The following is a 13,573-nucleotide window of genomic DNA, read 5'->3' as shown; positions in this document are numbered from 1 at the left end:
GACCAAAGAAATTGCGATTTACGCCACATCCATTTTCCTGGGGAGGAACATTTACAGATCTTTGCAAAATAGCTTGTAGATAGGCTATTTTTTGGCAAAGAGATTTGGTAGAGAGTGAAAAAAAGACTGTATCAAGTACGTTATTTCCAGGTCCTTTTTACCAATTATAGAGGGTTTAAATGGTCCCGGATATGCATCTCGGCAAATAAAAGGTGAATTGATCCCACTGAGTGACGAAATTGAGGACGATAAATGAAATGATTTATTTTTTGCAGTGGAGTTAGGGTAAGTTGCCCCAGTCAATATGACGGCAACACTGATGTATGATGCATTGGCCAATGCAGTGTCAACTCCATATATATTATGTCTATGGGTGAATAGGTGGCTTGCTCAGGGGAACTTCGAGACATAGACTGGACAGACCAGGGGGCGAACTGAGGGGACCTTTCAGATTATTAGATGGACACGTATTAATATCTCATCAATGAGATATTAAAGGAAAAAACTGTAACCTAAATGAGTTGCGACTGACCTGAAGTTGTGCATGAACTGCTTGAACTTCTCTGTGCGCTTGGACAGCGGGACGATGATATTGATGAGGACGTTGGACGTGTCCACTCTCTCGTTCTTCACCTTCATCAGTGGACCAAAGGGACGGAAATAGACCAGGTGACGGAACTCTCTGCTGGACTCCCCCTTGAAGGTCAGCTCGTACAGCGTCCCTTTGTCCTTCTCCGTGCGGGAAATTCCTGTCCAAAAAGACAGGCAGATACTGTGTTAAATCCAGTGGTTGGAACCATGGGTGTCACACCAAATTCTAGGCCCTGGATACAAGGATTCACTGCGGGGGCCCCCCATGAATGTTCTTCATAGGGGGAGGGGGTTTAACCCATTTAGACTGGGAACGCATTATTATGCATTATTTTGTGCTTTAACAATTGAAAAATAGCAGATATACAAGCTCACAGCACGACACTCGGTATATCTGCTATTTTTGAAAAATCTTGAAACTTTGTGCAAGTCTTTGAATATTTCAAATCCTTCAATTTTTTTTAAACCTATGTTTCTATGTCAGTGGTGTTCAAACCTTTTCATGTCAAGGACCCCCAAAATGATATGTATTTGGCCATGGACACCCATCTCAAAATATTTAGTTCCAGGGACCCCCCAGAAGCAAACTTTTAGTTACAAAAGTTCGCTTAAAAATATATATTCAAAGATTTTCACACATTTTCACGACTTTTCAAAAATAGCAGATCTACAATCTCGCAGCGCTGTGAGCTTGTATATCTGCTATTTTTTAATAGCTAAAGTATAAAATAGTTTAGGCCCCTCCACCTTGGGCCTTAGTAACTCAGACCCACTTTTAACCCACTTGTGACGCCCTTGGTTGGAACAGTTTTGACCAACAGTAACAGCTGACAGTGAGTACCATCATGTAGTGTCGTGTACAGTATCCTTGTACTGTAAACACCTCTGGAGCCTGAAAAAAGATTACTGAAAGTAATTGCTCCACCATGAAAGACGTAGATGGAGAATAATTGCTCCCCCATGATAAAACGATTGCCTCATAATCAAAGCCACCGTAAAAAAAATAATTACATCCCTGGGAAAATCAGCGCCAGTTCTATGCATCCTGTTTCTATGTGTGAGGCTAAGCTTGCAGCTGTTACTGGCAGGGGACATTGTTGACATCCTCTGATTGTTTTTAAGAGGGAAGATGACCAGCTTGTGCAGATGAAGGAGCGCAGATGACCAATTTTTAGGCTATTCATAACATAATGGCAGTGAAGCTAAATCAGGGAAGCTAAGCAGCGACTTGAATGTGATCAGTCAGTCTCGTAGTGATTAACCCTTAAGACGTGAAGCAGATTCTACAAATGTCTTCCGAATCAGTAGTTGGGATCGGGAGTTGAACCTGCAACACGCTGTCAGGCTGCATCAGGAGCCTAGGTGTTAACAGTGCTTTTAAGGGTGCATTTCTGAACACTTTAATTGCATTTCTCGAACGGCCATCATTTCTGCATACCTTTGAACAAAAGAAACATGGAGTGTACTGTAGACTAGCGACTGCATTATGAATGGCTCTTGTGTATATTGTGTACATGTTCTGGTTAACAACAGTGGTTAGAGAGGTACTGCTTTACAACTATGTGGCAGCTGTTTTATGGAAAATGGGTGCTACACAGTGGTGGAAAAAGTATTCACATATTTTTGAAGTAAAAGTATCAAACATGCAATATAGAAATACTCTGTTAGGGTGAGTCGAAGGGGAGGGTTCTGGAAGTGACCGACAGTCGCGGCACAGGCTTTGGGACAGAATGCGCTCTGTGCGTTTTTAGTCAGCAACACACCAAAAGAGTTTATCCACTGGCGACCATATTTTGGTGTGTGTGCCCAAGTAAAAGACTGGAATTCAAAATGTACTTGAGTAAAAGTATGAAAGTGTTGGCAGCAAGATGTACTTAAAGTACCAAAAGTAAAAGTACAAAATGTTTGAAAATAGCTTTGTGGCACGTTGTGAGCTTGTAGATCAGCTATTTTCAAATAGCCAAGGTATAAGATAGGGCTAAAGCGGTGTATGTGTGTTTTATAATATAATAATTTATATCTGCAAAGTAACCAGTAACTAAAGTTTTCAAATAAATTCAGTGGAGTAAAAGTACAATATTTGGATCCGAGATGTAGTGGAGTAGAAGTAAAAGTATTGAAAATTGGAAATACTCAAATACATTCCTAGATAGCTTTGATTATCATTCAACAAATGCACATGTATGTAACACTGCATAATGCAATAACACCGACACATAACCTACACTCGTCCTTTGGTACAAGGCAGAACTAGAAAGATGAATTCCGTAGACTGCAAATCTCCACCAGGAGGCATGCCCTAATAATAACAGTGATGTATGCAGTGAAATGCCTACCTACAGTCATGACAGAGTAGAGCAATATGTTATTACCAGGTGTACACCATCTCTACTGCCTTCCTTCCTCTCTCTCTCTCTCTCTCTCTCTCTCTCTCTCTCTCTCTCTCTCTCTCCCTAGAGAGAGAGAGAGAGAGAGAGAGAGCAGGCATGTGCACACATAGACATCAAAGGGGGCTTGAGCCCCTGCCCTTTTATCCGTCTGTAAAAAGTGCCCTCTCCAGACCATGAATGCAGTTTTTACTATGGTGAAAGAAATGAAAACGCCCTCTTTCCATGCCATACCTGAAGGCAGCATTCAAGAGAATTGCCTTGTCCAAACTCTCCTGGACTTGAATGCAGCATCTTATGTTGAGAGGATTGACCTCTCTGTGTAGAAATCAAGCATTGGAAATGGCCGAACTCCAAGCTGCGATGCGCTGTAAGCTTGGAGGTCTGCTATTTTTGATATTTCCACCAAAAGGCCCTTTTAGAAACTTTAGCCCCTGCCTCTTAACATTCTCTGCACATCCCTGTTACCAGGTGTACACCATCTCTACTGTCTGTCTTCCTTCCTCTCTCTCTCTCTCTCTATACCTAGAGATGGATAAAGAGATAGAGAGAGAGAGAGATAGAGAGAGAGAAACAGAAAGAGAAAGGTCCCCCCCCCCCCCCTCTCTCTCTCTCTCTCTCTCAATTTAATTCAACAGGTTCTATTGGCATGACATTTGACAAGTGTTGCCAAAGCACGATTACAATTATGACATAAACAACAAGCAGAATAACAATATAAAATCAATGAAATTACATAAATAAAGGAGATGGTGTGGTAAGCTTTTCTTGTGACACTGCAGGTATTGACATATTCTGCTGCTACAACGGCACATTCTTTCTGTTCCCCCAGTAAGAGTGGCAATGTCTCCCTTTCTGTCATACTTTGGAATTCTGGGCAATTCATTTAAAATTTTGGAAATAACTCAATTCCCCCGATTTGTGTCGTTTTACACAAATTTTACTCTCTCATTGTCACGGTCCGTGCCACGGACTTTGGACATTGACTGTCCTTATTTAGGTTTTGGACTTAAGTTATGTTTCTGTCGTTCTGTTTTTCTGTATTCGTATCTGTATTTGTCTAGTCTTAGGCGGCATTCACACAGGCACGTTTTATTGCGATTAAAACGAATCCTCTAACGTATTGTCAGAAAATACACAACGTTTGGGCATGTGTGAAGATGCATCCGTATTCTTTTTCGAATCAAAGAAACGAATGCAAATCCACAAAAAAACGGTGGTTTCGATTCGCTACAGCAAACGCTTCACTGTTGGTGTGAATCCATCCGTCTCAAATACAGGCAATATATAGAGCCACGTGCGGGTTCAATCCATAGTTATTTATAAAAGGTTAAATCCCCCTCCAGACCGTCCGTTCTCATTAGATTTCTGACCATTCTGGCCGCCTCCTCCCCTCATTGATTCAATTTCTGATCACCGCTCCCTCGATCGCACATGGTGTATTATTTTGAGGAGTTGCTCACAGTTAGATAAAAGGAAAGTGCCACAGGAGTCACTTGTATATCATATATATCTATAGGCCTAATATAATATAGGCCAATGTGTGGGTCTCTCGCCCTTGCTCGCGCGTGCGGCTCTCTGTGCCAAATAATGTCCAAATGGAGACGCTTCATGCGCGGAGCGCAGAGAGGGAACCAGCGGAGGGCAAGACGAGGGGGGGGGGGGGGGGAGAGAGAGAGAGAGAGAGAGAGAGAGAGAGACGTTCATGTCCTCCTCTTCGTAGATATTCATATCTTGCTATTAAAAGTATTTGCTGTCTGGTTTATTGCTGGTAGATTTTGCGAGTCCCTCCGGCCGCCGCTGGTTTTATTTTTTGATCGCCCGTTTACGACCGTCGACCGCAGATAAATAGGCTAACGCCTGCGCCTCAATTTTGCGCCGATCCTGAGGTTACAATGTGAGTTGAACTTGAAGAATTAATAAACACAGGGAGAGGGGGCATTATTATGCAGCTTGGATACATACATGTCCCATGGACAGACGTGGACGATTCCTTGTTTCGGATGACAAAGTGCAGTGCGAGCGCAAACGTATCAATTAAATATGCAAGAATGTAGCAACTTCACCCCTCCCATTCGCACGACTAAACCGAATTATATTATGAGAATGTGGCCTTACTGTTCTGTTGGTTTTGGTTTTCTGTTACTGTTTTTGCCTTAGGGCTCTGTATCTTATTTTGTAGTATTGTTCTGTGTCTTCCTGTCAGCCCCTGTAGTTCTGTCTACCTGCCTTGTCTCACCTCCCTTGACTAGTAATGTTCTCCGCCTGTGTCCTGTTGTGCCCCAGCCTATCCTAGTGCTGATATTCAGTTTGAGTTCACCTGTGTCTAGTTAGTCCTTGTCTATATATGTACCCCTGTCTCTTCGGTTCCTTGTCAGATCGTAGCTTTATGTTAGTGTGTTTGTGTGTGGGTTTAGGCTAAAGCCATCTGTGTCATCTTCAGTTTTGTTCTTGCTTTTTGGAAAATAAGCCAACTGAACTTTGAATCCTGCTTTTTGTTGTACTGCATTTGGGTCCTCTGAATTGCACCCTGACACTCATATACATTAATTGTGTACCTCTCTCCATCTGCCTCTTTGTCTGGGGCATGTGATGAATTTTTTTTGGGGATGGGGCGCAATCAGTCATTGGGGCCTTTAATACCCCTTATCCCTAAACTCAGTGCAACCAGAGCAGCGAAAATCGAATCTTTTGGTCACTGAACTGAACTAATTGAAAAGGTATAGGTGATGTAGTCATCACTAGGACAAATATGAAGTTATAATATTGCAGCCTAATATGTCGCAAGTGTGCACGTCACGACCCTCCCAGCTCCAATGTCAGTATAAGGTCTTGCACGTAATTCTGAACAGATTTGTGTCATTCATGCTCGTGTTACCTTCCTGTTTAATGAATTCCTTACAACACTGGTTCTCAAAGTGGGGTGCTTGAGGGGGTTCCAGGGGCTCCCAAACTAAAGGAGGAACAGTTTAACCACTTAAGCACAGTAAAGCACCATTTAAAACCCACACTCTCGACCACCCCACCCCCACCTACTTGCACTGAAACCATAGCCATGCTGTTGTCAGAGACAGGTATGACGTGTCACTGAGAGAAATGGTGTGTGAATGTAGGAATCGACACTGTCAAGTGGAAACATAAGTTGCTGCATTCAAGTTCAGGAGAGTTTGGACATGGCAATTGTCTCTTGAATGCTGCCTTCTGGTATATGGCATGGAAAGAGGACATTTGCATTTCTTTCACCATAGAAAAAACTGCATTCATGGTCTGGAGAGGGCGCTTTTTACAGATGGATAAAGGGGCATGTCTATGTGTACACAACACATGCCTGCGTATGTCTCTCTTTCAGTTTTACAAATATTGAACCACTTAAGCCCTATATCTAACTTTCTATAATGACATGCCCAAAATAATGAACGCTAGGTTGAAAGTGGTTAGTTAACCAATGAAAATAATTACAGCTTGTAACTAAATGTATAATCCATTACATCCATTGCAACAGGGGTTTCTTCTTTTTTCCATTTCATGAAACAGTTTTAGTGGTACCTGGACAAATTGGATTGTACCTGACATCTAAGGCCGCATCTAAGGAGACATGCTCATACTTATGGGCAGCAGAGGCTCAGGGGTAGAGAAAAAAGAATTGTTAGAATACGGAGGGTTCCCGAAGAGTTCCCAGTTCGATCCCGGGCTCCCCCAGAGTTATTGTCGAAGAGTCCTTGAGCAAGACTCTGAACCCCTAGTTGCTCCCGGTGAGCAGGTTGGTGCCTTGCATGGTTGAATGTGTGTGTGAATGGGTGAATGTAATGCACAATCTCTGTAAAGCACCTTGGATAAATGTGCAATATAAATGCACCATTTACCATGCTCATCAGTCTCCCTCGTCTTTTCCTGGGACAAGAGTCACAAGGACGGTGTGTTTACACTTATATGAAAGAAAGACATTTCACAGCAGGGAAATCACAATATACTTCATAAAGCTGATGCTTCTACTTACTAAAGTACATGTATGTATGCACTAAGCACATGCACAATCACACACGCGTGCACACTCACAAACACACAAAGCGAGAATGAGCATATACTAGAGGGAGGGCGAGAGAATGAAAGAGACTGCGTGTAAAGAAATGCAAATTATACATTTTGTCAGAATTGAAGATCTTTTGGTCTCCTCTTGAGGCTATAGATATGATACTCTTTACTCTACTAGTCACTCTGCAGGCTTAGCATGAAAAGGAAGAATGCGATAAGGAGCAAGACGGAAAGACAGAGGACAAGGATAGATGGAGCAAACAGAATTACAAAGAAGACAGTGCAGGATCTGGGACAGGAAGAGAAAAATTAAAATAATTGTGATGTGGTTGGAAGATGAGTGAGAGAGAGAGAGAGAGAGAGAGAGAGAGAGAAAGAGAGAGAGAGAGAGAGAGAGAGAGAGAGAGAGAGAATATCCCTAACCATTATAAAGGTTACTGTACCGTAGATTGGTTGTGTGACAGTGAAACCAGTTGGGACTTCCTGTCATAACAAGGTTAGTTTCCTGTGTTGTTAGGCTTCATCATTGAGAGGGGAGGGACTCGGCTTACATGGAATAAAATACTGCATATTTTGATCAGATTAGACTCATCACTTTGTTTCTATTTGTTTTACAGAAGCGTGGCATTCAGCCTCAATCTCGAGTGTTTACTTCTAAACCAAGCCTAAACTGATTTATATCTGTGTCAGTGTCGTGTGCAGAGCGAAACCCATTGTGAGTTCCAAGAACCGAGAACTTGTAGATCTACTATATAGATCTACAAGCGACACTGAGGCGCAAAACAGATTATGAATCAGGCTTAACCTTTTGTGTAGCTGCATGCGTATACCAGCCTCAGCACAACATTGCTGGGTGTACTTTGTTGTGTGCTTCCAGTGTTCCAGTCTCAGCTTGCAATTCTATTTTATACTGTAGAAGACTATAAGTACAGTATACAGAAATTAGCAGTAGTTAGATGCAGTTCAAGAGTACGCTGAAAGAAATGTCACTTCAAAATGCAATCCTTTTTAAGTATAAAGTAAAAACACAAGCTGATGGAAGATAAGATTTCCTTTTAAGCAGGATGCAGTAGGCTACTGTTGTGGAATCAGTATCTCACATACACACGCACGCATGCACACACAAACGGTTTACAAAAATATGCTACAGTATGCTGTACCGAAGAACGCTTTAAAACGAAGAACAGAGGCTGCACACTGGATCACACACAACACAACACGCACGCACGCACGCACGCACGCACGCACGCACGCACGCACGCACGCACACACACACACACACACACACACACACACACACACACACACACACACACACACACACACACACACACACACACGGTGATGCTCCCCTGTAAACAAGGAGCAGCTGTGTTCATGTCCTACGGCTGTGATCATGTGAGTACATTACTGTCTGCAGGATATCCTGACTTCAGGAGTCTCTCTCACTCTCATAAAACATTTACACACCAAAACCCCTCAGTGTTCAGTTCACTCTGAGTGTAGAAATTACTGGTCAATGTGTACACTCTCAGAGGCTAACTTAAAGGCCTGTTCATATCGTCTCCAACTACCGAACTTTTCGTCGGAAGGTCCGGTTCAACTACGAAATGATGTCACTTGCATCTTCTGAAAAGCATTACCCCGAATTCGAGTTCGGAAAGCTGCACGTCAGAAAGTCAGAACTCTCCGATGAAAAGTTTTGTGGTTGGAGACAGTATGGACAGGCCTTTACGTTAAGGCATAAGAGCTGGTACTTAAGACAATCAAAATACAGCCCTGTGACTGTCAGAGTCAAATGAACACAGGATTGTACTACATGGCCATGTAGCTGCCTCTGTACTTTTCATTGTTGGCTGACTGTGGCTTAATCAACCTTTTTGATTTCAAGGACCCCCAGCTTGACATGCATTAAGGTCATGGACCCCCATGCCTCTTCTTTGGTCCATGTTCCTGATTGTTTGTTCCTCAGTTTCAGAGTGAGAAACTTAATTGCTGTTTAATTGCCCTGTGAGGTGTACTATACCTCTGTAAGTTTGGTTGGTTCAACTTCAATCCCTTGCTTTCCTAAGTGTCTATCTATCCTCAGTGTTAATGTAAGTCTTAGAGAGTATAAATGGAAACTAGAAAGATGCAATTCGGGGGAAATTGTGAGTGTGTTTGCCGTTTTTGCATTTTCCCATTCAAGTCAATGGGGTTACTTTATAGAGTAACTTTTAGCCAATGAGGAAGCAACAAAAACCTTGCAGAGTAACTTTTAGCCAATGAAAAGAAAGAGGGGCAGACCAAAGAACACCTGGCGAAGGACGGTGATGACGGAGCAGAAGGATATAGGTCTCTCATGGGACGAAGCACAGGCCAAAGCACGAGACAGGGTGCAGCCTTATGTCCCAACCAGGACGAAGAGGATAAGTAGGTAGTTTAGCCAATGAAGAAGCTGCATAAGGTGACGTCACCGAGAGTGCTGCTTCCTCAATGGCTAAAAGTTCCCCCATAAAATTGGAGCTGAACAATAGTGTGGTTGCCCTATAGGCAAGCTCACAATGTGTCATGTTGTGACGCGTTGTGAGCTTGTAGATCTGCTATTTTTGGAGAAGATAGTTGAGGTGGATGGAAAAGGAACTCCTCAAGTACAGTGCAAATCAGGTCTGTTTTACTAATCATAGTGAAATGATACTGATGTAGTGATATTGATGAATTCCAATACAGTATTATCAAATTCTGAGGCAGGCACCCACTTTGGGAAACCCTGCCCTAATAGACCCCACGTTGACAACCTGTGGTTTAAAAAACGTAGCTGCAGCGTCGACGTCTCCTCACCTTCTACGAAGTCAGACGGGGTGTAGACCTTGCCCGCCTTGCCGCCCCCTTTCCCCAGACTCCCCTGAGCCTGAGCCGCCTGACCCGGGGGCACGTTGTTGAGGCTGTGGAGGGCGGTCTCCAGGACGTCCCCCAGCTCGTCCCTCCGGTCCTTCCTGACGGGCTTCTCCTCGGGGTGGCGGGTCAGCCCTGTCTCCAGCTGGTACACCCTCTGCAGGGTGAAGCTCTCGAAGGGCACCACCGCGTACTCGCTGGGCAGGCGGGTGCCGGCGTTCACCTCGGCCTTCAGCAGCTGGCTCCTCAGGAACTCCTGGAGGTCGGCCTGCTGGCTCTTGGCCCCCTGCGCCTCCCCCATCAGGCCCCCGCCGCCACCCCGAGCCGCGCCCGGTGCACCGCCTTGTCCCTCCGCCGCCGGACCCCCGTCGGGCCCGGCCGCTGCCGCCCTCTCCAGGGTCTCCTGTACTCCCTTGAGCTGCTGGCTCCGCTCCTGCAGAGCCTCCTTCAGCTGCGCGATCTGCTTCTTCAGGGAGGCGATGTGGAGGCGGTGCTGCTCCTCGCGCTCCTGGAGGAGGGCCTGGTAGGACTGGGCTCCTCCTGCGGGCAGGCCTGTCGCGATTATTACATAATAATCGTCTGATAGCAATTATTTGACATAATCGCAATTATTTTGTCATAATCCTCATAATTGTTTCCATGTTGAAAAATATATTCCTATATTTTCAAACCTTTTCAAAAGTAGTGGAAATATCAGATCTACAAGGTCAGAATGCATCGTGGCGCGTTGTGAGCTTGTAGATCGGCTATTTCCACTATCAATGTTATTATAACGTTTCAAAGACTTGGAGCTTCAAAGACTAAAAGCAAAGAGAAGTGTAATTGCCAACGACAAAAAACACAATGAAATCGTTAATCACAATTATTTGAGCGGACAATTAACCGTCATGTAAAATGTCACAATCGTCGTGACATCCCTACCTGCGGGGCCTCCGCTCTGGGCCGCTCCTCCGATGCCTGCTCCTCCTCCTCCCGCCGCGGGGGGCCCCATCACTCCGGCCCCAGGCCCCGTGTCCCCCAGGGCCAGGTGGTTGGGTCCGGCGTGGGGCAGAGCGTGGCTCAGCGGCGGCTCGTCTGAGTGCGGGGGGCTGCAGGTCATCACGTAGAGAAGGGACAGCGAGCAGCAGACGAGGACCAGCACCCCTCCCACGCGGGACACCCAGGAGAGGAGCCCGCGGCGCAACATCATCGCAGCACCGCTTTAACGCAACCACTTATCTATCCGCTTTAAACAGCCATGCACCCAGATGGAACAGGTCACAACGACACGCACACAAACACATGAGCCTTTGTGCTGTGCATATATCGGCTCATGCACGCATGCAGAAATGGTATGTGAACCTCACACACTACGATAACGCTGCTGCATGTGTCACTTATTATCTTTAAGCTGCCAGTGAGGAGGGGTGGGGGGCACGGGGCAGAGCAGTTAGGATATCAGTGTTCGGTCATTGTATCAGAGTTAGGTCATTGCTTTTTCCATTGACATGCTAGACCTTTTGGTTTTATCACTGCCATAATATATTTATCCAGGTCGAATGGCAAAAAAGCGCAAAACACTTTGCCCTCCCGGCCCGTTCCATTCAGCTCCAAAGACATCGTCTATCAGTCATCTGCGACTCATATGTACAAATGATGTCATAGTCTCTCTCTCAGTTGGTCCACGATAATATCCTCTCTTCCTGTCTGTGTAAAAGACAGACAGCAGCTCTGAGATACTGTCTAAGAATGTAAGCCAGGATATTGAACGGTGTGTTGTTGTTGTGGTCCCACTGTCTCATGGAATGCAGAATGCTCCGCTAGGTCTCATTGCGAAGGCTTCATGTCACATCCAGGCGGGCTTGGATGTGCCGGGCATGAGGAAAAGGATCCTCTGCGGTCACTGGTGGTTTCGTCATGGGCTGCACAATCCCTGTGAGGGCTCTGAGGGCTGAGACACACACACAGACAGAGACAGGGACATGCAGAGAATGTTTTACTTAAAGAAAGGCAGGGGCTGACATTTCTAAAAGGGCCTTTTGGTGGAAATATTGAAAATAGCAGACCTCCAAGCTCACAGCGCGTGAGCTTGGAGGTCGGCTGTTGTCGGTGCGTGAAGCTAGGGGTGGGCGATATGGCGATAATTATCGTCTCGGCGATACAGCTTTGCCACGATAGGCCATTTCAGAATATCGTTTCTCTCGTGATACAAACAGTCATTTAGAAAAGGCTCTGGATATACAGCGAGTGCACGTTCCATGAGTCGCAGCTCTATTGCTTAATTTATACTTCTATAGTACGGTGGTATAATTCGCCAAAAAGAACAGATCTACAAGCTATAACGTGTCGCGGCTCAACGTGTCATATAGTTTGAGGATCTGTCCCCTGCTTTCACAGCCCCTCCCCCGGGCAGCACGCAGACAGGCTACAGAGTGTCTACAGCACTGACTGAGTTGAGATACTGTGTGTGCAGGAGCACGGCACAGTGGTCCACGATTTAGTTTCACTTTAACGGGACTTAAAAGCAGTGATGCAGCTTGGCCTGCATTCTTTGAAGCATATTTTTCACAATGGATGCATTAAACTAACAGGACGCAAACTACTTATCCGTCCTGCTATCGCTATCAGCCATCTCACTGCTTGCAAAGCTGAACTGTGCTGGAGTCTCATCCATAGCTGTGTGTTCTGGCAGTATTGATGAGATGATTTAGATCACCTTGTAAATCCATGCTTCTGTTTTTATTAACTATAAACAAGTAGCTATTTGCTGCTATTTGTAAAGTGCTTATGTTTTCACCATTGATGCATGCGTGTGTCGTCGCGAATCGCGGTGAAATCGTCGCGTCTATTTTGCGTCTATTACATAATTGGCTTAGTTATAAAAACCATGCCATTATTGTTAGTAGAAAAGCGAAAAGCTAGGATGATAATGAGTGAGTAATTCTCTAAACATAAAGCTTGTATCATAACAAACCTCCTGACTTTTAGTGTGGTATGCTATGTCCAAAATACAGCTCCTGTAGGATTTTTGTGCCAAAATTGATTTTTCTGCAGATTTTGGTTCTATAGGGTCCAAACTATCAGAAAATGACGGGGGTCAAATTTTCCGACCCCTCCCTCATTTCCTGGGGGCGGGTCACTTCAGTTTTGGCCCTATTCGGCTATGTATTCCCAATTTCCCATAGTATTTTTTGCTAAAATTGATTTGTTTGCTGTTTTGGCTTCTATAGGGACCAAACTATCAGAAAATTACGGGGGTCACATTTTCAGACCCCTCCCTCATTTCCTGGGGGCGGGTCACTTCAGTTTTGGCCCTATTCGGCTATGTATTCCCAATTTCCCATAGTATTTTTTGCAAAAATTGATTTGTTTGCTGTTTTGGCTTCTATAGGGACCAAACTATCAGAAAATTATGGGGGTCACATTTTCAGACCCCTCCCTCATTTCCTGGGGCCGGGTCACTTCAGTTTTGGCCCTATTCAGCTATGCATTCCCAATTTCCCATAGGATTTTTTTGCAAAAATTATTTTGTTTGCTGTTTTGGCTTCCATAGGGAACAAACTATCAGAAAATAACGGGGTTGAAATTTTCAGACCCCGCCCTCATTTCCTGGGGGCGGGTCACAGTTTTGGCTCTATTCAGCTATGCACTCCAATTTCCCATAGGATTTTTTATTTTTTTTGCTAAAATTGTTTTGTTTGCTGTTTAGG

The 13,573-nt window shown here is 44.7% G+C and overlaps 1 protein-coding gene across 1 annotated transcript in view; it reads right to left on the bottom strand.

The window, feature by feature from the left end:
- Nucleotides 1-11,073, bottom strand: part of csgalnact1a (chondroitin sulfate N-acetylgalactosaminyltransferase 1a) — a gene marked incomplete at its 5' end in the record, with an annotated part of 35,596 nt that extends 24,523 nt beyond the window's left edge. The window contains 3 exons of the mRNA XM_080742981.1: nt 533-749; nt 9,831-10,424; nt 10,806-11,073. Of these exons, the coding sequence (XP_080599107.1) occupies nt 533-749; nt 9,831-10,424; nt 10,806-11,073 (1,079 nt within the window). The remainder of the gene's footprint in view (nt 1-532; nt 750-9,830; nt 10,425-10,805) is intronic.
- Between the last annotated feature and the right edge of the window lie 2,500 nt (nt 11,074-13,573).

This window comes from Nannobrachium achirus (assembly GCF_963921795.1).
Source record: "Nannobrachium achirus genome assembly, chromosome: 15".
Taxonomy (NCBI): domain Eukaryota; kingdom Metazoa; phylum Chordata; class Actinopteri; order Myctophiformes; family Myctophidae; genus Nannobrachium; species Nannobrachium achirus.
Note: the sequence above shows the minus strand (reverse complement) of the source record. Positions and strands in the feature narration are given on the sequence as shown.